Consider the following 26,378-nt stretch of genomic DNA (forward strand, 5'->3'; position numbering starts at 1 on the left):
CTGACGATCCACACTCAACATTTTAGGAACAGCTTCTTCCCCTTTGTAAGCAGATTTCTCAATGGTACATGAACCTGTGAATGCTACTTGTTTTTACACTATTTATGGTAACATTTTTTTTGTCTCTGCACCCTACTGCTGACACAAAATAACAAATATGATGTTGTATGTCAGTGATAATAAACCTGATTCTGGCATGAGAAGAGCCAAGGCTCTTCAGTCTAACAGGCTAATAGCCATGTGTCAATTCTTCTTCCCATATATAGTTTGATAGCATTTCCCCCAAATACTTCTTTAATAACAAATACCGCATTCTAACAATTATTTGTATCTATTAATAACTGTCAATGTGATCTGCAGCTCTGGTCTCACCCATGTCAATGCAATACCACTCCTGTCAGAAAAGACCAGTCAGTCTCTCCCACCCTATCTATTTACATTGGGGGGGGGGGGGGTGAAGAAAATCAGAAGTGATCTTCAATCACTTCTGAAAAGTATAACCCTTGGTTCAAATCTACACCCTAACATATAATTTCAATTCTGGTACAAAAATTAGTCTTGTTTTAAATTACTTCATCCAGCCACAGCTTGTATAATTAAGGCACAGACTTGAATTTCTGCTACAAGGACATGTAATATGGAACTTGGAGATTATTCTAAGGGTCTGTTCTTAAAGAGAGTGTATATCCTACTGAATTAACTCTCAAAGTAACACCACAAGATAAAGGAGCAGAATTAGGCCTTTTGGCCCATCAAGTCTGCTCCGCCATGCAATCATAGCTGACTTATTATCTCTCTCAACCCTATTCTCCTGCTTTCTCCCTATAACCTTTGACACTCTTACTAATCAAGAACCTATCAACCCCCACTTTAAGTATTCCCATTGATATGGGCTCCACAGCCATCCATGACAAATAATTCCACAGATTCAGCACCCTCTGGCTAAAGAAATTCCGGATGTCCCTCTATTCTGAGGCTGTACCTACTGGTCCTCGACTCCCCCACTATAGGAAACATTCTTTTCACATCCACTCTATCAAGGCCTTTCAATAGTTGATTGGTTTCAATCAGATCCTTACCCCCCCCCCCCCAATTCTTCTGAACTCCAGCGAGTACAGGCCCAGAGACATCAAACATTACTCACACATTAAACCCTTTGTTCCGGGAATCATTGTTGTGCACCTCCTCTGGACCCTCTCTGATGCCAGCACATCTTTTCTTCAATAGGGGGCCCAAAACAGCTCACAATACTCAAAAGTACAGTCTGACCAATGTGTTATAAAGGCTCAGCATTACATCCTTGCTTTTTAAGTGAAGTCAAGTCAAATGAAGTTTATTGTCATTTAACTATATACAAGTACATAACGTATATAGCCATATCACGTAGAAAGAAATGAGACAACATTTCTTCAAACCAGGATGTAAAGCACAATAGTACACGTAACACATGTACACAGTCCTCCTGAAGGGTCTCGGCCCAAAACGTCAACTGTACTCTTTTCCATAGATGCTGCCTGGCCTGCTGAGTTCCTCCAGCATCTTGTGTGTGTTGCTTGGATTTCCAGCATCTGCAGTTTTTCTCGTTTGTGATTGAAACTCATAACACACGATAATTTATGAAGGTAAGGATAAAATCTACAGATGAATCACGCATAAATAACAAATAACAAACTAAAGTGCATTAATATTAAATATTGTAAGGTATAGAACAGATTAACCAGTGACACTTCGAATATGATGTGACAGAGAGTTCAGAAGCCTCATGGCCTGGAGGAAGAAAATGTTTCTCATCCTGACCATTCTTGTCTTTATGTATCATAGTCTCCTGCCTGATGGTCGAAGGTCAAAGAGGATGCTGGATGGATGGATAGATGGGATCTTTAATAATACTAAGGGTCCTGTGTATGCAACGCTCCTGATAAGTGCCTCCAATGGATGGTAGGGAGATCTCTATGATCCTTTCAGCAGTCCTCACAGTCCTTTGTAGGGATTCCTGGCTGGTCTGCTCCTATACCAGATGGAGATGCAACTTGTCAGGATGCTCTCAAGTTGTGCTCCTGTAAAATGCAGTTAAGGCGGGTGTGGGAGGCAAAGCCTCACTTGCCTCAAACTCCTCAGGAAGTGGAGACGCTGGGTGCTGCTGTGCCTTCTGGTTCAGATATTAAGGGACCAGGTGAGGTCATCCATGATGTGAACTCCCAGGAACTTGGTGCACATAACATTCTATACGAATGAGCCATGTATTCGCAAAGGGGGGTGGTTTGTCTGTACCTTCCTGAAGTCCACAATTACTTCCTTTGTCTTCTCCACATTCAGGCTTAGGTTGTTGTCCTTCTCACACCAATCCAGCAGCTGCTCTACTTCTTCTCTGTACTCAGACTCATCATCATTCCTGACAAAGCCAATCACTCGATGACACAGTTTGAGCTGGATCCTGTGACACAGTCCTGCGTCAGCAGTGTGAACAGCAGCGGACTGAGCACACAGCCTTGGCAGTGCTCAGTGTAATGGGACTAGGGACGTTGCTGTCCACATAGACTGACTGTGGCCTTACTGTTAAGAAGTCCAGTATCCAATTGCAGAGGAAGGTTGTTGAGCCCCAGCTAGGACAGTTTCCCAGCACAAAATACTCTGCAGATGTTGGGTTCAAAGCAACACTCACAACACGCTGGAGGAGCTCAGCAGGTCGGGCAGCATCCGTGGAAATGATCAGTCAACGTTCCAGCCCGAAACATTGATTGATCATTTCCACGGATGCTGCCCAACCTGCTGAGTTCCTCCAGCGTGTTGTAGGACAGTTTCCCCACCAGCTTCTGGGGTATGATGGTGTTGAACACCAAACTGACCTCAATAAACAGCAGTCTGGCATATGAGATCCCATTTAGCAGGTGGGACAGGACCGAGTGGAGGGCAGAGGCTATTGCATCATCAGTGGATTGATTTGAGCGATAGGCAAACAGGAAAGGGTCTAATGTAGCCAGCAGAGAGGCTTTAATGTGCTCCACGACCAGCCGCTCAAAGCATTTCATAATGGCTGATGTCAATGCCACCAGACGATAGTCATTTAGGTAAGGTACTGTTGCCTTCTTTGACACTGGAATGATGGTTGCCGCCTTGAAATCCGAGGGGACAATGGATTGTTCCAGAGAGATGTTGAATATATCCATCAGCACCTCCGTCAGCTTGGCTATATTCTAGTCCTCTTGAAATAAATGCTAACAGTGCATTTGGCTTCCTCATCACAGACTCAACCTGCAAGTTAACCTTTAGGGAATCGTGCACAAGGACTCCCAAGGCCCTTTGCACCTCAGATTTTTGAATTTTCACTCTGTCTGGGAAATAGTCAAACTTAACTAAAGGTGCATTTGGACTTGTTATCTCTCAGTTGTCCTCTCATAGTGTTCTTTACTTTGCAATTGCTTATCAGAGATAATTTTGGGGTAGTTATTTTGTATAGAAAAACATCAGGCACATCAGGAGCAAGAAACGACTGCCCATTGTTGCCCACTTTGATTCAACAGATTCTATAATCACCATTTCATGTTTGTCCCAAACCTGGAAGTTTATATTTTTTCCCTTAAGTATTTAAAGCTCTGTCTGAGACGTAGTGATGAACTTCGCTAATGTTTACCTTCCCTCTATAGATAAATGGATAATCAGTGTTACGTCACAAGAAATCAATAGTAAATAAGCATCAGTCACTTACCTGTATCCTGCCAAAATATTCATGAAGGTGGACTTGCCAGCGCCTGATGGACCCATAATGCCAATGAGCTCCCGACTGCAGAACTTTCCAGATAGGCATTTTAAGAGAGTCTTGTATCCTAAAAGGGAAAGTTAAATTTGTACATTAAAAAGTGGGGTTGAATTGGAAAGGATGATCCCTTGGAGATTTATTTGAAATCAGGATAGGTCACAGATCTCTTTCTTGAATGTCAAGAACAGGCCTAAAGATTGGTCCTAAATTGGCATCAAATTGTTTAAAAAAAGTGATGAAGAATGTGATTTGGGGGTAGGAGGGGGCTTACTCCCGAAGCCTTCCCTAATAAGTGAGTATATCCACAAGACAGTGGAAGTTTGAGATTAGAGTTTACCTTCTCCTAAATGAGCTGCCAACCACAGCTGATGAGCCCCATCTGCCTGAAGTGATTGGATTTAAGGTGCCAGTAACCCACCTTTCCCTCCTATCAGTATAAAAACATTTCTGCTGGGCTTAGTACCTCAGCCACACATGAAGCCGGTTGTCAGAAGCTATTGGAGACACACACCATCAGGAGTATTTATTAGGTAGTGGGAGCTTATCTCCACTACCTTCCCCAGCTGTGACAACCTTATAAATAAAGATGCGAATAAGGGTGGGGAAATGCAACCCACAAATTACTAGCCCCAAGTGAGGAAAAGAATCAAAGCTTCAGAAAGCTTATTGGAAATGAAATTTCCTTTCAATATCTCAATTAACATAAAGCCAAATGCTGACTTCTATAATGCACTTCCAGACGAAGATTCAACAGCTAATGGAAGGGAGCTGGCAGACTTTCTGATTAGCCCTTAGACACTCTGAAAAATTTTAAACACTAGAATTAGATGCCAACAGCTAACCAAATCTCAGTTCAGGAGCAGATTGTGTTACATGATTAGCAGTGTGCTTGGAAGGAAGATGACATCATTGTGTAAGGCCAGAAATAAAGTTTCCAACAATGATCATTTCAGCAGAAACCTAACAGCATCCCACTCTACTCATCTGTTACTTTGTAATCGTCTCTAGCCTAGTTTCCTTCAAGATGTGGATTTCAGACTTCTTATTAACTCAACCATTGAGGACCACAGCAAATACTTTAATCTTTCCAAGTCTATTCATCAACTGAAGAGATTCTGCAGATGCTAGAAGATCGGAGCAACATAAACAAATGCTGGAGGACCTCAGCAAGTCAGACAGCATTTATGGAGAAGAATAAGCAGTCAATGTTTCGGGCCAAGATGCTTTATCTGAGATTCTGGCTTCTTCCGCCTTCCTTTCCAGTCCTGATAAAGGGTCTCAGCCCAAAAGATCAACAGTTTATTCCCTTTCCATAGATACTGCCTGGTGCCTGATGAGGTCCTCCAGCATTTTGTGTGAGTTAATCTACATCTCTCCTCTTTCAGGTGCTTTCAACCATTGACCAGGCCTTTGGACATTAGCCCCAAAATCATCTCAGTGTTGTCACCTTTGAATGAGAACACTCCTATGAAGCATACTAGATGTTTAACTACATTAAAACCACCACACAAATGTATTAAGGTGGCAAGACACCAATTCTGAGTGAATCCCATCAATAAAAAGGCTGCATGCTATTGAGCAGAAATTTTTATTTATATACAACCCTATTAAAGTGAGGCAACTTGGAAATGAAGTTGTACACTGTGGAGTTATATGGCGGTATTAACGTAATAAGGTGATTAAAGGAATTGATAGCAGAAAAGAGAGAAGCTATTTCCTCTGGTAATTGGGGGCTGCATTCAAGGCCACAATGTTAAAATTAGAGCTAGGCTATTTAAGAAACACAAAGGACAGTGGGAGATTTTGTCACCAATTAAGCAATAAGATTGGAAGTTAGCTGAAAATTGCAACATTGAGACTACTGAATTTCTCTGGACAAGGACATTAAAGATAACCGAGTTAAAAGTGATGAACTGAGTTAATAGTGGACACAGTGGCATGTCTACTTCATGCTGCCTTGCAGTGCCAAAGAAACAAGTTCAATTCTGAACTCGGGTATTGTCTGTTCAGAGTTTGCACATTCTCTCTGTGATGGTGTGGGTTACCTCCAGTTTCTCCCACTTCCCACATACACGTGGATTGGAAGGTAAAATGGCCACTGCAAACTGTCCATCCAGCCAGATGGGACTCAGCAGTTGTAGTTGGCAGCTCATCTGGGAGAAGGAAAACTCTGATTTTAAACCTTCGCTGCCTTGTGGCTATAACAACTCATAGGGAAGGCTTCCGGAGTAAACCCCAAGAGAAAAATCTGGAGCTGAAGTCCCTAAGGCAGTTCTACCTTGACAGACATCCCACCCTGCAAAAACTCATTTCAGGAAGGTAGCACCATCAATTTGCAGGAGACTCCTAGAACTTCCGGGAGAGGTGGGATGTCTGCAATAGAGTAGCTCCTTAGCAGCTGGCCAGCTAATTTAAATAACGTCAGCTATGCTAATGAATGAATGACACCTGTTAAACTCACCTCAACATGTCTTTTATAGTCTTAACCCACCATGGGCAATAGAAAAGTCACTGTTGCAAACAGTGCAGCGAGCAACACTGTCATTATTTTTGACCCCTATTAGGCAGGGGTACACTTTAGTGTAGTCTGGGGTGACGTACGTTTTATATTTTCTTTTTTTGGAACACTCTGCCATGGCGCTCTCTCACTCTCGCGCTCTCTCTCTCTCGTGTGTGCTCTCAAAAAAATCAACTTCCGGGATATTGTACATAATTTGCGGGCATCAGGGAGCCACTATCAATATGCAGGAGACTCCTGGAACTTCCGGGAGAGGTGGGATGTCTGCCTCGAGTTCAACACCAACTGGCAACTCCTGTGATGCTGCCCGTGCCAAACTGTATTGGTCTCTGCTGTTCCCTTGGATTTGACAGGTGTGTGGAAAGAGGGAGTCTGCTGCATGGGCAACAGCTTGATCTCCGTATCATATTGCCCGAGCCTACTTACTGGTTTGTACATCATGTACACAGCTAGGACACAACACCCATGGTCAACCACAACCAACAGAGCATCTCAAACTGCCCCTAGTGTGTAGGTGAGTGACACAGTCTGGGGCAGTAGATGGGAATGTGGGGAGATACAATGCGATTTGTGTAAATGGGGACTTGATGGTCATGGATCAACTCCATGACCATTGCACAGTGATTAAACCCAATACTCAGGAGGCTGAATGCGTTACTCATATTTTAGCTTGTGATATCATTCGGTCTCTTATCACAGATTATCTCAATTACACTTGCTCATTAAAGCAAATATCTAATCAGCCAATCATGTGGCACCATCTCAATACATAAAAGCATGCAGACATGGTCAAGAAGTTCAGTTGTTCAGACCAAACATCAGAATGGGGAAGAAATGTGATCTAAGTGATTTTGATCATGGAATGATTGTTGGTACCGGACAGGGTGGTTTGAGTATCTCAGAAACTGCTGATCTCCTGGGATTTTCACACATAACAGTCCCTAGAATTTACAGAAAATGGTGTGGAAAAAAATCCATGAGAGGCAGTTCTGTGGGTGAAAACATCTTGTAACTGAGAGAGGTCAGAGGAGAATGGCCAGACTGGTTCAAGCTGACAGGAGGGTGACAGTAACTCAAATAACCACACGTTACAACAGTGGTGTGCAGAAGAGCTTCTCCGAATGCATAACATGTCAAACCTTGAAGTGGATGGGTTACAGCAGCAGAAGACCACGAGCATACACTCAGTGGTCAATTCATTAGGTACAGGAGGGACCTGATAAGGTGTATGTAGCCATGCGTCACACCAGTTGGTACAATGTCTTGTTGAGCTAAATGCTTCATCTTATGCCTAATCCATGTTGGTCTGACCTGGAATAGAATGATGCTGAGTAAAAAATAGTAGGGTAACCACATCAATACAAAAGATGCCTGTTATTCTACTAAATAAAAAAAATCTATCAGCAATAATTAACAATGGGTAACATGAAGAGACTGGAGAATGTAGGATTGGTCTAAGAGTCATAGGATCATAGAACATTAAAGCACAGAAATAGGCCTTTTGATCCATCTGGTCTGTGCTGAACTATCATTCTGCCTAGACCCATCCACCTGACCTGGACCATACCCCTCCCATTCATGTACTTCTCAAAATTTCTCTTTAATGTTAAAATCAAACCTGCATCCACCACTTCTGCAGGCAGGTCATTCCACACTCTCACCGCTCTCTGAGTGAAGAAGTTCCCCCTCACGCTCCCCTTAAACATTTCACCTTTCATCCTTAACCCATGACCTCTAGTTGTCGTCCCACCCAACCTTAGGTCTTAATGGAGTTACTACTCAAAATGATAAGAGGTAAGGGATGGTGAAATCAGATTCCTTCAAAACTTTCAAGAGGCAATTCAAGTTCAAGTTTAATTGACATTCAACCATACGTATGAATACTGCGAAACAAAACAGTTTTCTGGGTGTATTGGTATTAGAACTGCAGGAAAGGGAACCTTGGAGGCATGAGAGAGAAGTAATGAATCATGGAATTCATTGCCACAGATGGCTGTGGAGGCTAAATCATTGGGTATATTTAAAGTAGAGGCAATGAATTAGTAAGTGTGTCACAGGTTACAGAGAGAAAGCAGGAGAATAGAGGTGAGAGGAAAAATAAATCTGCCAGGATCGAATAGTGGAGCAGACTCCATAGGTTGATGGACTATGTGGCCTAATTCTGCTCCTATGTCTTACGGATGAAATACAGGAGACTCCAAATGTTGGAATCTGGAGCAACAAACTATCTGCTTGGAAGAACTGATGGTTGAGCAGTATCAGTTTGTTGGGGGGGGGGTGGTAGGGGGTGAGGTAACTTTTGACATTTCAGGTTACACCTCTCAACCATCAGGCTCTTGAACCCAAGGGGATAACTTCACTCATCCCATCAGTACACTGTTCCCACAGTCTATGGACTTACTTTCAAGGAAATCATCTCATGTTCTTGATATTTGTTGCTTGCCTATTTCTTTCCTTCTTTCTTTCTTTTTGTATTTGCACAGTTTTTTTCCCATATTGGTTGTAGTCTATCCTGTTAGGTGCCATCTTTCATGAATTCTATTGTGTTTCTTGGATTTACTCTGAATGCCCTGAAGAAAATGAATCTCAGGGTTGTATATAGTAACATACATGTACTTTGATAATAAATTTACTTTGAACTTTGATTTGAGCTACCATTGAAGAATCTTTCAAAAGAGCTTGCACATTTATGATGGGCTGAAAGCCCCTCTGTGCTACAATAAGTATGAAGATACAGATCAGATGACAAGATCAGTTTCATGGTATCTCAAGCCACACATCATAAAATAAGTACACAATATCTCACTGGGATTTACTAATAAGGAACAAATTCTATAACATGACTGAAGTCCTTCTGGGATGGGGACAGTCACTAGTACTTGTATTGGAGACATAATAGTCATGCCAGGATTGGCAGTGATTTATGCATCACCGATAAACCCACTCATTATTGCCCATGAGTGTATACTGAAAAGTTATCTGAAAATAAAGTAACAAATAACTCATGCTTGAGTTGAACAGTGACAATGTGATCTAATTACACCCTGTCTGTTGTACTGGTCCCTTTTCCATTTCTTTTCCGTAACATCATTAGCAATATTACTTATGACATTGATGGAGTACATGATCCTACAGCTGTGTGCTGTGGATTGACATGAAGAGAAAGCCCTAACTAATGCGATTTATAGCAATAGGAAGCAAAGAATTCCACCAAAGAAAGCCACGAGCAACCCATCAACCTGCAAATAACAGATTTAATCTAGAAAATGGGATGGAAACATTGAAGTGTAGAAATGTTGAGTAACATACACAAAATGCCAAAATGCTGGAGGAACTCAGCAGGTTAGGCAGCATCTATGGAGAGGAATTAAGAGTTGGTGTTTTGGGCTGAGACCTGAACGTCAACTCTTTATTCCTCTCCATAGATTATTGCTCCAGCATTTTGTGTGTGTTGCTCTGGATTTCCAGCATCTGCAGAATCTCATGTTTATTATCAGTGCAGAAATGTTGCTGCTGTGAGGTAGTGTTGAGAACATTTCTGTATGAGTGAGTGAGGCTACCCCTCCCATTCTAATCACTTTTTACAGGAGTACCATCGAGAGTGTCCTCACCAGCTACATCACGGTCTGGTACGGGAATTGCAAGGCATCTGACCGCAAGTCCCTACAAAGGATTGCGGGGACTGTTGAGAGGATTGTCTGGCAGTCTCTCTTCCACCCATTAGAGATATTTATCAGGAGTGCTGTGTAAGCAGGGCCCTTAGCATTGACAATGATTTATCCCATCCGTCCCACAGTCTCTTTGACCCCAGGCAGGCAGGAGTTACCATAGCATTAGGACAAGGAATGTTAGGATGAGAAACAGCTTCTTCCCTCAGACCGTAAGATTACTGACCTCGCTGCCAACACCCAGGTCTCATTACGTATGAAGCACCAGTAGCGTTATACTTTTTATAGTATTACACTGTTTACTTTTTAAACTTGTATCATATATGCACCTTATTTTTTGTTAATTTATTTGTGGTAATTAGCTTGTGTCTATAAGTTATACATACTGCGTTGTGCACCTTGGTCCAGAGTTATTTTATTTTCTGAATTTCCCGCACTTGAAGGGGAAATCCAGATTATACAGAATTAGAAATCTTATACAAAGTGGCATTAAAGTTTTTTTCTGAAACCTTCCTTAAGATTCACTAGACTGGTTTCAGGCAGAGCAGGTTTACTGCAGTTGCAGAGATTGGGTAGACAGCAATGGTATTCTTCAGGATTTAGGAGAATTAAAAGGGAACTCACCAAAACAAGTTTGTTTATTGATACCTTACTCACTCTTCCTTCAGTTAGTCCTGACGAAGGGTCTCGGCCTGAAACGTCGACTGTACCTCTTCCTACAGATGCTGCCTGGCCTGCTGCGTTCACCAGCAACTTTGATGTGTGTTGCTTGAATTTCCAGCATCTGCAGAATTCCTGTTGTTTTTATTTATTGATATACAGCGTAGAATAGGCCCTTCCAGCCTTCAAGCCGCGCCACCTGGTAACCCACCAATTTAACTCTAGCCTTGTCACAGGACAATTTACAATGACCAATTAACCTACTGACCAGTCCTTCTTTGGACCGTGGGAGAAAACTGGAGCACCGACAAAAACCCATGCATTCCATGGGGAGGAGGAATAGACTCCTTGCAGATGACGTTGGAACTGATCTCCAAACTCTGACGCCCTGAGCTGTAATAATGTCGTGCTGACCACTATGCTACTGTGAGGTAAAATTCTCAAAGAGCTTGACAGACTAGATGCAGGGAACACGCTTCCCCCGTATTGAGCATTCTAGACTTAGGGCATCATTTCAGAATTAAGGGCATCCCAGTTAAGGGCCGATATAAGAAGGAGTTCTACACTGAGATTGTTGAACATTTGGAATTCTCTACCTCAGAGGGTGTAGATTCTCATCCATGTATTAATTCAAAGCAGAAGTCAGTAGATTTCTGGGCTTTAAGGGATACAGAGTAGAATTGGAAAAAGGTGCTGAGGTAGATCAGACAGATCTTAATGAATGAGGGGAGCCAGCTCAAAAGGAATGACCCGCTCCTTCTCCATTTTCCTGTGTCTTTAGCTACACAAATGGAAATTGCAGCTTTGAATAAAATTCCAGTTGCCTTTTTGCAATCTATTTATAGTGTAATGGGATTGATAGTTTTAATAGAACTTGTCAGAAAAGGGAGAATTTATGCCTCAAAGCATTAAAAATAGACCAAAATTAACTAGTAAAAGAAATATATGACTTAACCTATTAATAATTCAGCAACACTGAAATGAAGACAAATATATGCCTGGCAGCACAACAGGCTTTTAGCGGAAAAGTTGACCTATCAGCAAGTTCTAACCAGATCTATGGGGATGAAATATTAATTTTGTCATACATTTACGTAATTTAGAAATGAGATTAAAACACCATCCCTGCTCAGAAAAAAAATCATTGCACCATACAAGCTCCAACCATTCACACGCTCTTATGTTGGACATTGCGGCACCTGACCACAAATAGTCCACTGGAGGGACTCAGTGAGTTGGGCAGTGTTGGTGATGGGAAAGGAGCCTTCAGCTTGATGTTTGTTGCTCCAGACTCCGGCAATCTTGTGTCTCACACTCTGAATTAGTGCTGAATCTGTGGGTGGCAAACACTCTTATCTCTAAACAAAAGGTCTTAATCTATAGACCAGAGGACAAGCAGGCTTTTTCTATTGAGGTTGGGTGACACTAGAACTGGTAGAACTAGGGGTCATACTGTAGGTTAAGGGTGAAAGGTGAAATAATTAAGTGGAACCCACTCCAAATGTAGGGTCTCGGCCCAAAAGGTCGACTATTCCTTTCCATAAATGCTGCCTGACTGGCTAAGTTCCTCTAGCACTTTGTGTTCGTTGCTCTGGATTTCCAGCAATTGCAAAATTTCTTGGGTTTATATTTAAGGGGAACTTCTGCACTCAGAGGGTGGTGCAAGTGTGGAATGAGCTCCCAGTGGAAGAGGTGGATGTGGGTTTGACGTCAACATTTAACAGAAATTTCGATAAGTACATGGATGGGAGTGGTATGGAGGGCTGTGGTCCAGGTGCAGGTGAATGGGACTAGGTAGGTTAATTGGCCAGCATGGAGTAGATGAGCTGAAGGGCCTGCTTTTGTGTTGTAGTGCTCTATGGCTCGCTGACAAGATTCAACCGAACAGGAAGTTCTGATGCAACCTGAGGGAATGCTACTTTGTTAGATTTGCCATTATTCAGCTCAGTGATTCTGCTGAGTTTCAATTGACAGTTGATTTGCACAGTCAACTCCCATGTGATAATGATCCAATAACTTGTTTTAGTAACATTGACTGAGGAATCAGCATTGGTCCAGATCATCTAGGTAGACATTTGCTCCTATCTCACCGATAGTTCACAGCCATGTTTGTCTCTTGCAGTCTAATGGAGAGATTGCTGAATTCAACTGTTCAATAGACCGTCTCTCTGGCAAACTTCATGCCTGTCAATTATCAGCACATACAGGAAGCCTCGTGATCAACCCCTGCTTGTTGATCATGCATAATGCCTGGCCATACCAAGTGACTCACAAGGAAACCCTTGGAGATGTTTCCTAGTTCTGTCCTTCCTTGGGGTGTGGAGTTGTCTGATTCTTAACTGCTATCCCATTAAGGACAAGTAACAAACCATTAGCGAGGCTTTCCATGTCAACCTCCTGGAAAGGAAGGATATACAAAGTTTGTATTTAAAAACGCAAAAATTGTCTGTACACTGCTTCACACTGCTTTAAAATGTCAGCATTCCCCAGTACAAAGCTTTTATAGATTAAAGATTAAAGAAACATCAAAACATACAGTGAAATGCACATTTTTCATCAACAACCAAAACAATCTGAGAATGTGCTGAGCCTGTAAATGTCACCATGCTTCTGGCGCTAGCCTAACATGACCACAACTTACTAACCCTAACCTGTATATCTTTTGGAATGTGGGAGAAAACCAGAACACCTGGAGGAAACCCACGCTGTCACTAGGAGAACATACAAATTCCTTACAGACAGTGACAGAAATTGAAGCCCGCTTGATGATCAGTGTTGCGCTAACCACTATGCTACCGTAGTGGTTAGCATATATACAGTACGTACAATTACATACAAACATATAAATTAAAAGCAGAAGTTGATGGTTTAATTCTTCTGGATTGTTCTGCCATTTAATAAACTCAAGGCTGATCTAATGATAACCTCAACTCTGCATTCTTAACTATCGACAGTAACCTTTCACCCACTTGCTTATCAATTATTCATCTACTTCTACCTCAAAAGCATTCAAAGCCATTTGATTCCAACACCCTTTGAGGGTCAGAGTTCCAAATACTCATGATTTCTGAAAGAAAAAGAATGAAACACAGATTGAAGGATCAACACCTCATATTCTATCTCAGTCATCTCCAACCTGACAGCGGGAACATCCATTTCTCTAACTTCCAGAAACCACACCCCTCTGTTTTCCCTTCTGCCATCTTTGTTTTTCCTCTTTCTGGTGTCTCCCTCACTCCATCTCTTCTTCCTCGCCCTTATGACCTGCTCATCAGCTCCTTCTAGTTCTCCACTTCTTTCCCATTTTTCCATGGTCCACTGTCCTCTCCAATCAGATTCTTTCTCCTTCAGCTCTTTATTTCTTCCACCTATCACCTCCTAGCTTCTCACATCATTCCATCCATCACACTCACCTACCTTCCCCCTCACCTGGATCCACTTATCATCCACCAGCTTGTGCTCCTACCCTTCCCTCCCACCTTTTTACTTTGGCTTCTGACACTCTTTCTTTTGAAGGGACTTGACCTGAAACGTTCACTGTTCATTTCCCTCCATTGAAGTTACCTGACTTGCAGAGTTCCTTCAGCATTTTGTGTGTATTGCTCAGAACTTCCAACATCTGCAGAATCCCTTGTGTAGAAGAATTGCTTCAGCTGTTTTATATAGGTAACCCCCTCATTTTTAAACAGTGATCATGAGTTCTTTGTTCTACCACAAGAGTAAACACGCTCTGCATATGCACACTCTCAAGGTCCAAAGATAGTGTCTGCTTCAATTAAATCCTGTCTCATTCTACTAAATTCAAATGTAAACAAGTCTGATTCCTTTGATCTTCATACCAATGCCACAGGTTCCTTTACATTCTCCCCCAGCCATTTCTGCTCTCTTCAGTTCAAAATCTCACCCAAAAAGCAGCTCTGCCACCAGTGTGACACTCTCGTAGTATTACAATAGTTCAGATTTTGGCTGCCAGGTCTCTGGAGTGAAGCTTGAATCTGTAATCTTATGATTTTGATAATCTCAGAAACCAAAGATGCTCCTGGAAGCAAAAGCCTTTCTCTCGACCAAGTCCCCAAAATACAACTGTATTTGGTGGGAATAACTATGACTCTCTAGTGGGAGATGCCTATGGCAATGCTGCTGTGTAAACATTCTGAGGTAATTACTCTGTAGCTGAAGGCTCTCCTCCTAGTTCTGTCCCATAATGAGTCACACCTCCTCGATGGCCTCCTTGGATACCACACACCACTCTGTGTGGTAACTAAGGTGATTTGAACATTAGTCTGAACTAGGGATACAACTGTATGTTGAAATAAAGTGCTACAAGCTACTTAGTGTTGGTAGCTATAATGGAGTATTGCAGTTCAGTGTTCAGTTCTGGTCACCGCATTATAGGAGGGATGTGGAAGCTTTAGAGAGCGTGCAGAGGAGATTTACCTGGATGCTGCTTGGATTACAGAGCATGTCTTATGAAGACAGATTGAGCAAGTTGGTGCTTTTCTCTTTGGAGTGAAGCAGATAAGAAGTGACTTGACAGAGGTGTATAAGATTATAAGGGGCAGAGACAGAGTGGGCAGCCAGTGATTTTTTTTTATCCCAGGCCCAGGGCAGAAATGGCTAACAAAAGAGGGCATCACTTTAAGGTGATTAGAGAACAGTACAGGTCAGAGGTAGACTTTTTATTGTACAGAGAGTGCTGGGTATACTGCCAGGGGTGGTGGTAGATGCAGTTACCTTAGAGGCATATAGGAGACTCTTAGATAGGCACAAGGATGAAAGAAAACTAGAAGGCTATGGGGGAGAGAAGGGTTAGATTGATCTTGGAGTAGGTTCAAAGGTCAGCACAGCATGATGGGCTGAAGGACCTGTACTGTGCTGTAATATTCTATGTTAAGTGGCTTGCAATATCAGACGAGTTAAAGCCAGCAATAGCAACTCTATAATGTATTTACCTGGTATGGCCACAAATGCAATTTCTCTCCCTACTAACCAATGTGTTCCAGGTATCTAATTCAAATAGTTAAATACAATATGAAACTGAAAAGGTTCACATTCCTGATGTTTCAAGCCAGTCTCCATGCCCTTCCAAACAAATTGCAGACAAGTGCTAAGTTGGCAGCATGGCACAGGTTAAAGTAACGTAACACAGTGCCACCGACAGTCTCTAAGGAGTTTGTTAATTCTCCCCACGACCATGTGGGTTGTCCAGTTTTCCCCCACATCCCAAAGCCACATGGGTCAGTACATTAATTGGTCACTTGGGCGTAATGGGGTGGCGCAGGCTCAATGGGCTGGAAGGGTCTGTTACCATACTGTATCTCTAAATAAATATTTTAAAAATGCTTATCCCAATGAACAGGCTTATCAGTACGCTGCCTCAAGATCAATGAACTCTAAGTACAATGCATTGACAGTATTATGTTACCAACCAGAGATGAAATTCTGGACCTTATAAAACCTCCAAAATAATGTTGAAATAATGCCAGCACCCCTGGTATTGACCCTTGCTTAAGTATCACAATTTATAGAGGAGAAATTCAACATCATTACATTCCCCTTTGACGATTTATGTTTTAGTGAGATCAGAAATCATTGCACTTCATTTTTCTCTATCTCTGTGGCACATCAGGCTGACATTTAGCATCAGACAATTTTACTGGTCGAACTGCTGCTCGTCACCATTTGAGCCACAGTTCCTGCAATAAACAACTGGGTCATTTTAAAACAGCAACATATCTGGTTGTAACATTGCCTGTTCAACAGCTAAGAGGCAAGGTAATGGGTACCACTCAAATCCACTCTCTTATTTAGCATTTGCAAGACAACCTAGCTTTAAATTACAAACACAAGAAAATGTGTGCGTAGCTTTAATTTAAGCACTTTTCCCACCCTATTTTCTGGCCTTCTGCTGCCCCCTCTAAAATTGCTGAAATATTGGGGGTTCCATGGGTATCAAAGATGTCTTGCAATGGGTACAGGTCATTTCAAGCAGAGAGGCCAAGCAGACAAAAGCCATGGTCTATGGTACCAATGACCGAGGCAAGAGTAGGAATGAGGAGCTGCCAAGGAATTCCAGGGAGATATGTGGAAAATTCAGAATCAGAATAAGGTTTAATATCACCAGCATATGTCGTGAAATTTGTTGCCTTTGCAGCAGCAGTACAATGCAATACATAATGATGGTAAATATTATGAATTATAGTATATATGAGTAGTGAGGTGGTGGTTCATGGGTTAGGGTTCATTCAGAAATCTGATGGCAGAGGGGAAGAAGGAATTCCTAAATCACTGAGTGTGTGCCTTCAGGCTTCTGTACCTCCTTCCCAATGATAATGTAATGCCCCAGTTACAATATTTACTGCTAATGCTGTAGGTTATTTCATTTAGTAGCTTTCTGTAAAAGCAGTGTGTCCTGCCAGTGGAATGTTTTGGTTTTGGCTAAAGGGGCTATGATATTCAACTTAGGAATGTTGTGTCAGCCAATCAGGATGGTGGAATTGGGAGAAGGTTCTAGAGAGAGCTGGGCAGAGAAACATTTGTGACGGATACCGGTGGGGTTTGTGGTCTTTGGCGGGAGAGGCAGAGAGGAGAAGATTGGGAAGACTAGCAAGTTTTTTTAATTCCTGAACATTTAGGATTGGGGGGGATGCGGGTAGTGGGAAAATAATCCCTTTTATACCTCTTGATCTCGTCACTCGAGATTCAGTGTCATGCAACCCTGCCACTTTGATCTGGCCCACACCTTCATTAACCAGGTCCAACACTTGCCTTTATTGGATCTTGCTCCTCCTTACACAAGTCAATGGGTTTGTGGGGGTGTGGCCAGGGTTAGTGGGGGTGTGGCCAGGGTTAGTGGGGGTGTGTGTCCCCTTGGACTTTAGGATTAGGTTTGAGGGTAGGGCTGGGAGAGATAAGGTTGTGGAGGTTAGTGTGGTAATACGATCCAACGGGAAGATGCGATTGCAAGGTGTGCCTGACAAGACGAAGGAGTCTAAGGTGGGAAATTCTACCGGTGACTGGTGATGAGAATTCAGTGCTGTGAGTAACGGTCATACCCAGCTCTTTGGAAGATATGAGCTCCAACATATGTGCACATTTAGACTTGTTTAATTGTAATGGACCCTTTCATTTTTTTCTTTTCTTAATAACTGGTTGATAAAGTTGAAATTATCATTTTATAATTGTATGCGGTATATGATCTGTTATTTCTTGCCCACTGATAATTGTGTATGGCCAGTATTTGCTCAAATTGGGGTTCTGTTGATCAAAACATCCCAACCTTCCTATTTGGTAGAACCCCAAATCATACCGACCTTAGACACATACTGTTTATAAAAGGTGGCTGAGCCACGAGGCTGTTAGCAGAGTTCACTATCAAGCCTGCATACGAGCCTGGTGAGGGGGTTACAGCAGCAATGAGAACAAGGCCTATCCTGGGTGCTGTGGGTCCTTAACGAAGGATGCTGCCTTTTTGAAGCATTGAGGATGTCCTGGATACTACGGAGGCAAGCGGCCAAGGAGAGCTAGCTAAATTTACAACCTTCTGCAGTTTATTCCAATCCTGTGTAGTAGCCTTGCGCCACTGCCCCCTGCCCCCTTATCAGACGGTGATGTAGCCAGTTAGAATGCTCTCCACAGTACATTTGTAGAATTGTGTGTGTGTCTTTGGTAAAAAGGACTTCAAGGGTTATAATCTCAGGATAACTACATGTTAGTGAGATAAGAAATAGATCCATAGTTTTAGAATAAGTGAAACAAAGTAGGGCATGCTAATATGCTAGGACATTTTGAGCTTAAGGAGGAGATAGTGCTCGGAAACAGTTCTGAAAAGCATTAAAGTAGCTAAGTCCCCAGAGCTTGATGGCACATATCCCAGAATACTGAAAGAAGACTGCTAATGACAAGGATCTTTCTGTTCTCAATAGCAACAGTCAAGGTCCCAGAGGGCTAGAGTGTAGCAAATGTTCATTTGATCAAGAAGGGAAATTGTGATAATTGTTATATTTTGTAACTTCAAATCATTAACGCAACTCATGAGCAACATCGATGATTTGCAGTACAGAGAGAGAAAATGAAGTGGCTGGTGGACTAGTGTGAGGACAACCTCAGACCAGGCAGAAGGCCAAGGAAATGACTGTGGACTTTAGGAAGGTGCAGCTGAAGCATCCCCCTCTGTGCGTGCATGGCACCTCTGTAGAGAGAGTTAAGCGCAGCAAGTTCCTGGGAGTTCACATCATGGACGACCTCACCTAGTCCCTCAGTATCATCTCCCTGAATAAGGAGGCACGGCAGCGCCTCCACTTCCTGAAGAGATTGAGGCGAGCGAGGATTCCCCCCACCCCCATTTTAAGTGAATTCTACAAGAGCACCATTGAGAGCATCCTGACAAGTTACATCTCCATCTGGTATGGGAGCAGTCGAGCATCGGACTGAAAGCCCCTTCAAAGGACTATGAGAATGGCTGAGAGGATCAGAAGGATCTCCCTACCATCCATCGCGGACATTTATCAGGAGCGCTGAATACACAGGGCCCTTAGTATTATTAAAGATCCCACCCACCCATCCAGCATCCTCTTTGACTTTCTACCATCAGACAGGAGACCATGATACATAAAAACAAGAACAGTCAGGATGAGAAACAGTTTCTTCCCCCAGGCCATTAGGCATTTGAACTCCCGGCCACATCATATTCAAAGTGCCACTGGTTAATCTGTTCCGTACCTTACAATATTAATGCACTTTAGCTTGTTCTTTATGTGTGATTCATCTGTAGATTTTTTTCCTTACCTTCATAAGTTATCATGTGTTATGTGTACTCCTGTGCTTTACACCTTGGTTCAAAGAAATGTCTCATTTCTATATACATGATATGGTTATATACGTTATATGTATGTATATAGTTAAGTGACAATAGACTTGACCTGAAAAGCAAGGATGTAATGCTGAGCCTTTATAACACATTGGTCAGACTGTACTTTTGAGTATTGTGAGCTGTTTTGGGCCCCCTATTGAAGAAAAGATGTGCTGGCATCAGAGAGGGTCCAGAGGAGGTGCACAACAATGATTCCTGGAACAAAGGGTTTAATGTGTGAGTAATGTTTGATGTCTCTGGGCCTGTACTCGCTGGAGTTTAGAAGAATGAGGGGGAATCTCATTGAAACCTATCGAATAAGTGTCACCAGATAATTTGTACTGTACCTTGCAATATTTACTTTATGCACTTTACTTTGCTTATCTATGCAAAATTCATTTGTAGATTTAATTCTTACTTTCCTACGTTATTGTGTGTTATGTGTACTACTGTGCTCTACATCCTGGTCCAGAGAAACATCGTCTCATTTGGCGGTGTACATGTATATAGTCAAATGACAATAAACTTCACTTGACTGGACTTAAACTGATTCAAGGGAAGACATGGGAGTACAAAATGTGAGTCTAACTTCATGTTTACTTTGAGTGAGGTGCCCATGTATCACATGGTAGCGTAATGATGTATGCAATCTATGGATTTATACATATAAACCATAGTGAATTATTTAAACAAACAACGCTTCATCAATATATTATATATAATCTATAGCAATATACTATGTATATAGTAAACTGTTCTTTAGTTGAGATGTATTCTATATTGAGTTGGAGTTTATAGCTAAGCAGGGAGGAGTGTTGTGCATTTAAATTGTGTATATACACACACGATTTTCAAATATTACTGAAACATTAATTACACAACACTCCTCCCTGCTTAGCTATAAACTCCAACTCAATATAGAATACATCTCAACTAAAGAACAGCTTACTATATAATACAACTTTTATATTCAGGCATCCACAGCATAGTAAATTTTTAAATTGTCCCATTCAAGCTCAGATCCATTCTAAAGCTCTCACCTTAAACCCATTCCTCCTGATTTAATACATCTATTTTGGTGGATTTCTATAGCACTTTAAAAATTCTCAGGATGGCACAAGACATTTAACAATCAGTTAAAGACTTCTGGAAGGATAATGCAGCAGTCAATTTCTTCAGAGTGAGTTTCCCCACAATCAACCATAGTTTCAGTTCAAATTAAAAATAGGGGCCCAATCTCCTGTTGTCAAAACTTGACAACACAGACAAGCAGATTTAAATCCTCCCCAAATACCTCCAATCTAGGTCAAACCATTCGATACTGAACATGGAGCTAAAAGTCTGCTTGGTATTTTCAGCTCAGACTGACTGTGGCAACTTCAGATCTCTAATTATTTCCCTGATTTCATTAGTATATTGAGACAACGCTAACTCTAGCCAATTGAGCAGGCAGTCATCGTGACTTTAAAAGGCAAGGACCTTCAGGTAAGTTTAATTAGTCGATTAAACAGCGTCAGATATGGCTTTGGATGCTTGCCCTAACTGACGACAATCAACTTACCGTAAACTGGTAATTGAGACAGAGACTCTCCTATTGAACTAGTTCACTGTCCAGGACGTGCCCTCGTCTCATTATTACCATCAGGAAGAAGTACAGGAGCCTGAAGACCCAAGCTCAACACTTTAGGAGCAGTTTCTTCCCCTCGCTATCAAATTTCTGAACAGTCCGTGAACTCTAGATTTGTTTTCTTTTTGCACCACTTATTTTTTTAAATATATTTCTTATTGTAATTTGTAGCAATTGTTTATGCGTCAAACTGTTCTGCTGCTTCAAAGTAACATATTTCATGATGTACAGTATTGTCAGTGATAATAAGCCTGATTCTGATTCAGTCTAGTTTGATAACCTCATCCTATCCATTAAACTAATGAGATATCATTTTGATTCAGAGATATCAAGGGCAAGAAGTAAGCACAGAAATCAATGACTCCATTTACATTTTAATCAAGCTACATGTTGTTGGCATGTGGCTCCTGAAATAAATAATGCTGTTTGATCTTTCAGTGAATCAGGCAGCAAAGCTAATGGCACAGAAAAACCTAAAGCAAAATATATTGCAGAAAATAGCAGAAAGATCAAGACTGCATACCAATTTAAATTCAGAAACCAAATCAAAAGTAATTGTCACACTTAATACTTCCTTAATTTTAGAAGCTGCAACCATTATATTTTAAAACATTTCAGTGCGGTGCACATGTGAATATCTGATCCACACTTGATATGATAGGAGGCAATCAAAAGCTTGGTTAGAGAGATCCATTTCTGAGACCATCCTAAAAGAGAAAGTAAGCAGGAAGGTGAAAAGATTTGGTGGGGTAATTCCATCACTTGAGGCATTGGTAACCTTAAAGGCATGGCTACCCTGGCAAAGCAATTACTTTTGGGTATAGTTGGAAGACCAGAATTAGAGCCCTCACGGTATCTGAGAGGGATGCTGGAGGAGGCCACAGAGAAAAAAGGTTGAGTGAGTGGATAGTATAATTTAATTCCGAAATGGGTTTGAATGGTGAACAACCTGTGTTCCATTTCACTCTCAAAGTGCACACAGCCCTCTCACAGGCCATAACATCAAAGTGAATAGTTAGGATCTTAATTTGGCATAACAGATCTTCGGAAAATGAAAGATTCCTTCAACGCTGTACTTGAAAACGGTCCAGCGTTATCTTGGCATTCTAACCACTACTTCCCGATTCTAGGAATTAAAATTCAATGAAGTAAAAAGAAATTGATTTTCGTTCAAGATTCATGCAACACTTCCTGTCCATAGCGTACTGATGTGGTGCCCCACTAATGGAGAGCTGAATCCGGTCAGACAGAAAACAAAAAAAAAATCACTGTTACTTGTTTGACCTGACAGAATTTCTGCTCAAATACACCACAGTACATTCTTCAGCCCTTTACCTTTTCCACCTATCTCTTCATCCCCACTCCCCCACCTTCCCCCACACCTGGTTTCACCTATCACCTGCCAGCATGTACTCCTTCCCCTCCCCTCCATCTTCTTTTTCTGCTTTCTTCCCCTTGCATGCCATGAATGAGAATTAAGTTCAGAGTATTTCCAGGTTGGGATGAGAGAGAGGGGAAGTTGCATTTTTGATTAGGGAGAACATCACAATGGTACTTGGAGAGGATATTCCTGAGGAGAGGATATTCCAGTGAGGCAATATAGGTGGGTCTCAAAAATAAGAAGCGATGATCACTTTGATGGGATTGGTTGGCTCCAATCAGATCCTGAATAAAGGTTTCGGCCTAAAATGTCAACTGTTTATTCCTCTCCATAGATGCAGCTTGACCTTCTGAGTTCCTCCAGCATTTTCCTCCCGGCACTTATCCCGCGGCCAAAGTGCCATACCTATCTATTCACCTCCTCCCTCACTTCTATTCAGGGCCCCAAACAGTCCTTCCAGGTGAGACAACACCTCACCTGCAAATCTACTGTGTCCGGTGTTCCTGATGTAGGCACCTCTACATTGGTGAGATCCGTTGTAAATATGGGGATTGCTTCATCGAGCACCTCCACACCATCCACCACAATCAGGACTTCCCAGTGGCCAAACATTTTAGTTCCGACATGTCAGTCCATGGCCTCCTCTTGTGCCAAGATGAGGTCACCCTCATGGTGGAGGAGTAGTATCTTATATTCGGTCTGGGTAGCCTCCAACCACATGGCATGAATATAGATTTCTCCTTCCAGTAAAATAACTTTCCCCTCACCATTCCCCTTTCTTCTTTTCCCCACTCTGGCCTCTTACCTCTTCCCCTCACTTCTCTATCACCTCCCCCTGGGTCCCCTCCTCCTTCCCTTTCTCCTACTGTCCACTCTGCTCTCCTGTCAGACTCCTTCATCTCCAGCCCTTTACCTTTCCCATCCACTTTGCTCCACCTATCACCTCCTAGCTATCCTCTATCCCCTCCCACCACCTTTTCATTCTGGCATCTTCCTCCTTCTTTTCCAGTCCTGATGAAGCACCTCAGCCGGAAACATCAACTTACACTTTTCCATTCCGCCAGTATTTTGAGTTTGTTGCTTAGTGTTTTGTGATTGTTCTTTACAGTACATTTACTAGTTTATACAAAGGAGGTACAAACTACAATATATGCAGAGCAAAATACATATCATCACAGTTCACCTGCTAAATCACGCAGGGAAGTTCCTACACCACAATTACCACAGTAAAATCAAATTAAGGAAGTTACCATCATCCAATGACCATTTCACAGCACATAAGATTGGTTTAGTAACTAAAACACTTTCCAATATCACACCTACAATGTTCCTACATTACAATCATGGCTGTAATTGAGAAAACATTTCACTGATTGTGTAATGTTTAGTAGAACTGAAGCTACTCTTTATCTTTAAACTCCACGTAGATTGTACCCAAATCCAGCTCGCTGGCACTACCAGCCTAGTGCCCTTATTCAGGAAGGAGGGGACAAATAGCTCTGGATTCCTGGTCATAATCTCTATTCAGTGAATCCTGTGTAAATTGTTATTGTTTGTCACTTGCTCTGGAGTATAGAAGATTAAAAGGTTAGTTTTATTTGTCACATGTGCAGTGAAACATACAGTGAAATGTGCTGTTTGTGTTAAACACAGTCCAAGGATTGTGCTGGGGGCAGCCTGCAAGTGTCGCCATGGTTCTGGCACCAACATAGCAAGCCCACAACTATCCCTTCTTTGGAATGTGGGAGGAAACCTATGCAGTCTTACAGAGAGGGGCAGGAATCTTACTAACAGTCAGCCATACATCTTTGGAATGTGGGAGGCACCCATGCAGTTACAGGTGAAAACGTCCAGACTCCTTACAGACAATGGCACCAATTGAACCCAGGTTGCTGGTGCTGTGGAGCATTGTGCTAACCACTATATTACCATGCTACAGACCATGACAACTGCCTTTGTCGAGCTGTGCTGTGTGTGGAGATGGCTGATTAGATTAGGCTGGGCTTGAAAGTTTCTTTCATACAATGTGCAGTCAATGTTTCAAGCAGGACTGACTGGGAGGAAGAGGCTCAGAGGACAACAGATCTGGTGAAGCAGGGCTGCCCAATGCGTTGGAAGGGTATTAGCTGTGGCATTCAGCGATTCCTATGTATAACGTACAGAAACTGGGACATCAACCATCCAACCCTCAGGCTCCCGAACCAGCATGGCTAACTTCACATGAATCAACAGTGAACACAACCTATGTACTCGCTTTCAAGGACTCTACAGGTCATGTTCTCAATATTATTTATTTACTTATCATTATATTTGCACAGTTTGTCTTCTTTTGCACATTGGTTTCCTGTCAGTCTTTGGGTGCCGTTTTCACTGATTCTATTGCATTTCTTTGTTCTACTGTGAATGCCCACAAGAAAATGAATCTCAGAGTGATATATGCTGACATATGCGTACTTTCATAATAAATTTACTTTGAAGATTGCAAGGACAAGATAACGCTTCTTTGAGGATATTCTCCAGTCCCTGTAGTGCAATGAAGATTTTTATGGCTACTTAGGTACCAGAGGGCTGTCTGCACCTGCAGAGGATCAATATCTAAAGAACAAATTGTACAGAAAAACAATTAAAAACACTCTCTGTGACAATAGAAATTTATTTACATTCCTCTGTTGATTTATTCTGTAAACTAGATTTCCAGATGTAAACTTCAGGCTTACATATTAATTAAATTGATTAAGTATCAATTTGATTTCCTTTTGGCAGAACAATACTGCAGTGCTGATTTGCATCAATGCACATTAAATCTCACCAGGCAATTGCGCAGAGTTGCCTGCTGCTCGCCGCAATGAGGGTTACTACAGGTTGACGACTGCTAGTAACCCAGCTTGCTGTCACTGGTGACAGCTTTTGCATTTAAGCTCAGCTTTGCAGTTTCACACCGCTCATCCATCAGTGCTGAGGCCACTGCAAATTTCCTGAAGCAGAAAATGCATGGTTATGCTCGAATTTAAAAACGAGCAAGATATTCTTTCTCAGTGCTAAATCACAGAGCTGCTTTACTAAGATAATAATTTGTAACTGGAGTTCTTGGCGTTGTATTGTTTCTGGGTGTGGTGCATCTTTAAGATAATGAAGCTTTGGAGCTTCATTATATCACAGAGATACTCTTCTTGTTAATTTTTATAATGGATACTTCAGAGTAGACTTTAGAATTAGTTCTATTTTTATGGGATGCTATTCATACAAAGGACATATAGCAAACATCTCTTTCCTTTCCTACACACATCTGGAATAAATAGCCACACAAGTACTATAGCTATACAAGCAATGTGTAATCAAAGGTTTGTCAGAAGTGTGCTAGAATACTATCAACTTGTTTATAGTGAGTGTAGGGGTTTCAATGCTTAATAAGCACAATGTATACAAGGCAAAGCATTCCATTTGGTATTCAACCCTTGTATGACCCTAAACTATACTAAGAGTGTCACTCCACTCTTTAAGATGGGAGGAAGGCAAAAGAGACGAGATTATAGGCCAGTTAGCCTAACCTCAGTGGTTGGAAAAGTGTTGGAGTCTATTATTAAAGATGAGGTTTTGGGGTACTTGGAGACTAATGAAAAAATAAGTCAAGGTCAGCATGGTTTCTGTAAAGGGAAATCCTGTCTGACAAATCTGTTAAGAGTTCTTAGAGGAAGTAACAAGCAGGGAGAACAAACGAGAGACAGTGGATGTAATTTACTTGGATTTTCAGAAGATATTTGATAAGGTGCCACACATGAGGCTGCTTAACAAAATAAATTCCTATGGTGTTACAGGAAAGATACTGGCATCGACAGAGGAATGGCTGACAGGTAGGAGGCAGTGAATGGGAATAAGGGGGGCCTTTTCTGGTTGGCTGCCAGTGACTAGCGGTGTT

At 41.9% G+C, this 26,378-nt stretch overlaps 1 protein-coding gene across 1 annotated transcript in view; it reads right to left on the reverse strand.

Annotated features, from left to right (window-relative positions):
* Positions 1 to 26,378, reverse strand: part of abcg4a (ATP-binding cassette, sub-family G (WHITE), member 4a) — a 165,851-nt gene that overhangs the window by 58,098 nt on the left and 81,375 nt on the right. The window contains exon 3 of the mRNA XM_072238775.1: positions 3,707 to 3,824. Within this exon, the coding sequence (XP_072094876.1) occupies positions 3,707 to 3,824 (118 nt within the window). The remainder of the gene's footprint in view (positions 1 to 3,706; positions 3,825 to 26,378) is intronic.

This window comes from Mobula birostris, chromosome 20 (assembly GCF_030028105.1).
Source record: "Mobula birostris isolate sMobBir1 chromosome 20, sMobBir1.hap1, whole genome shotgun sequence".
Classification (NCBI taxonomy): domain Eukaryota; kingdom Metazoa; phylum Chordata; class Chondrichthyes; order Myliobatiformes; family Myliobatidae; genus Mobula; species Mobula birostris.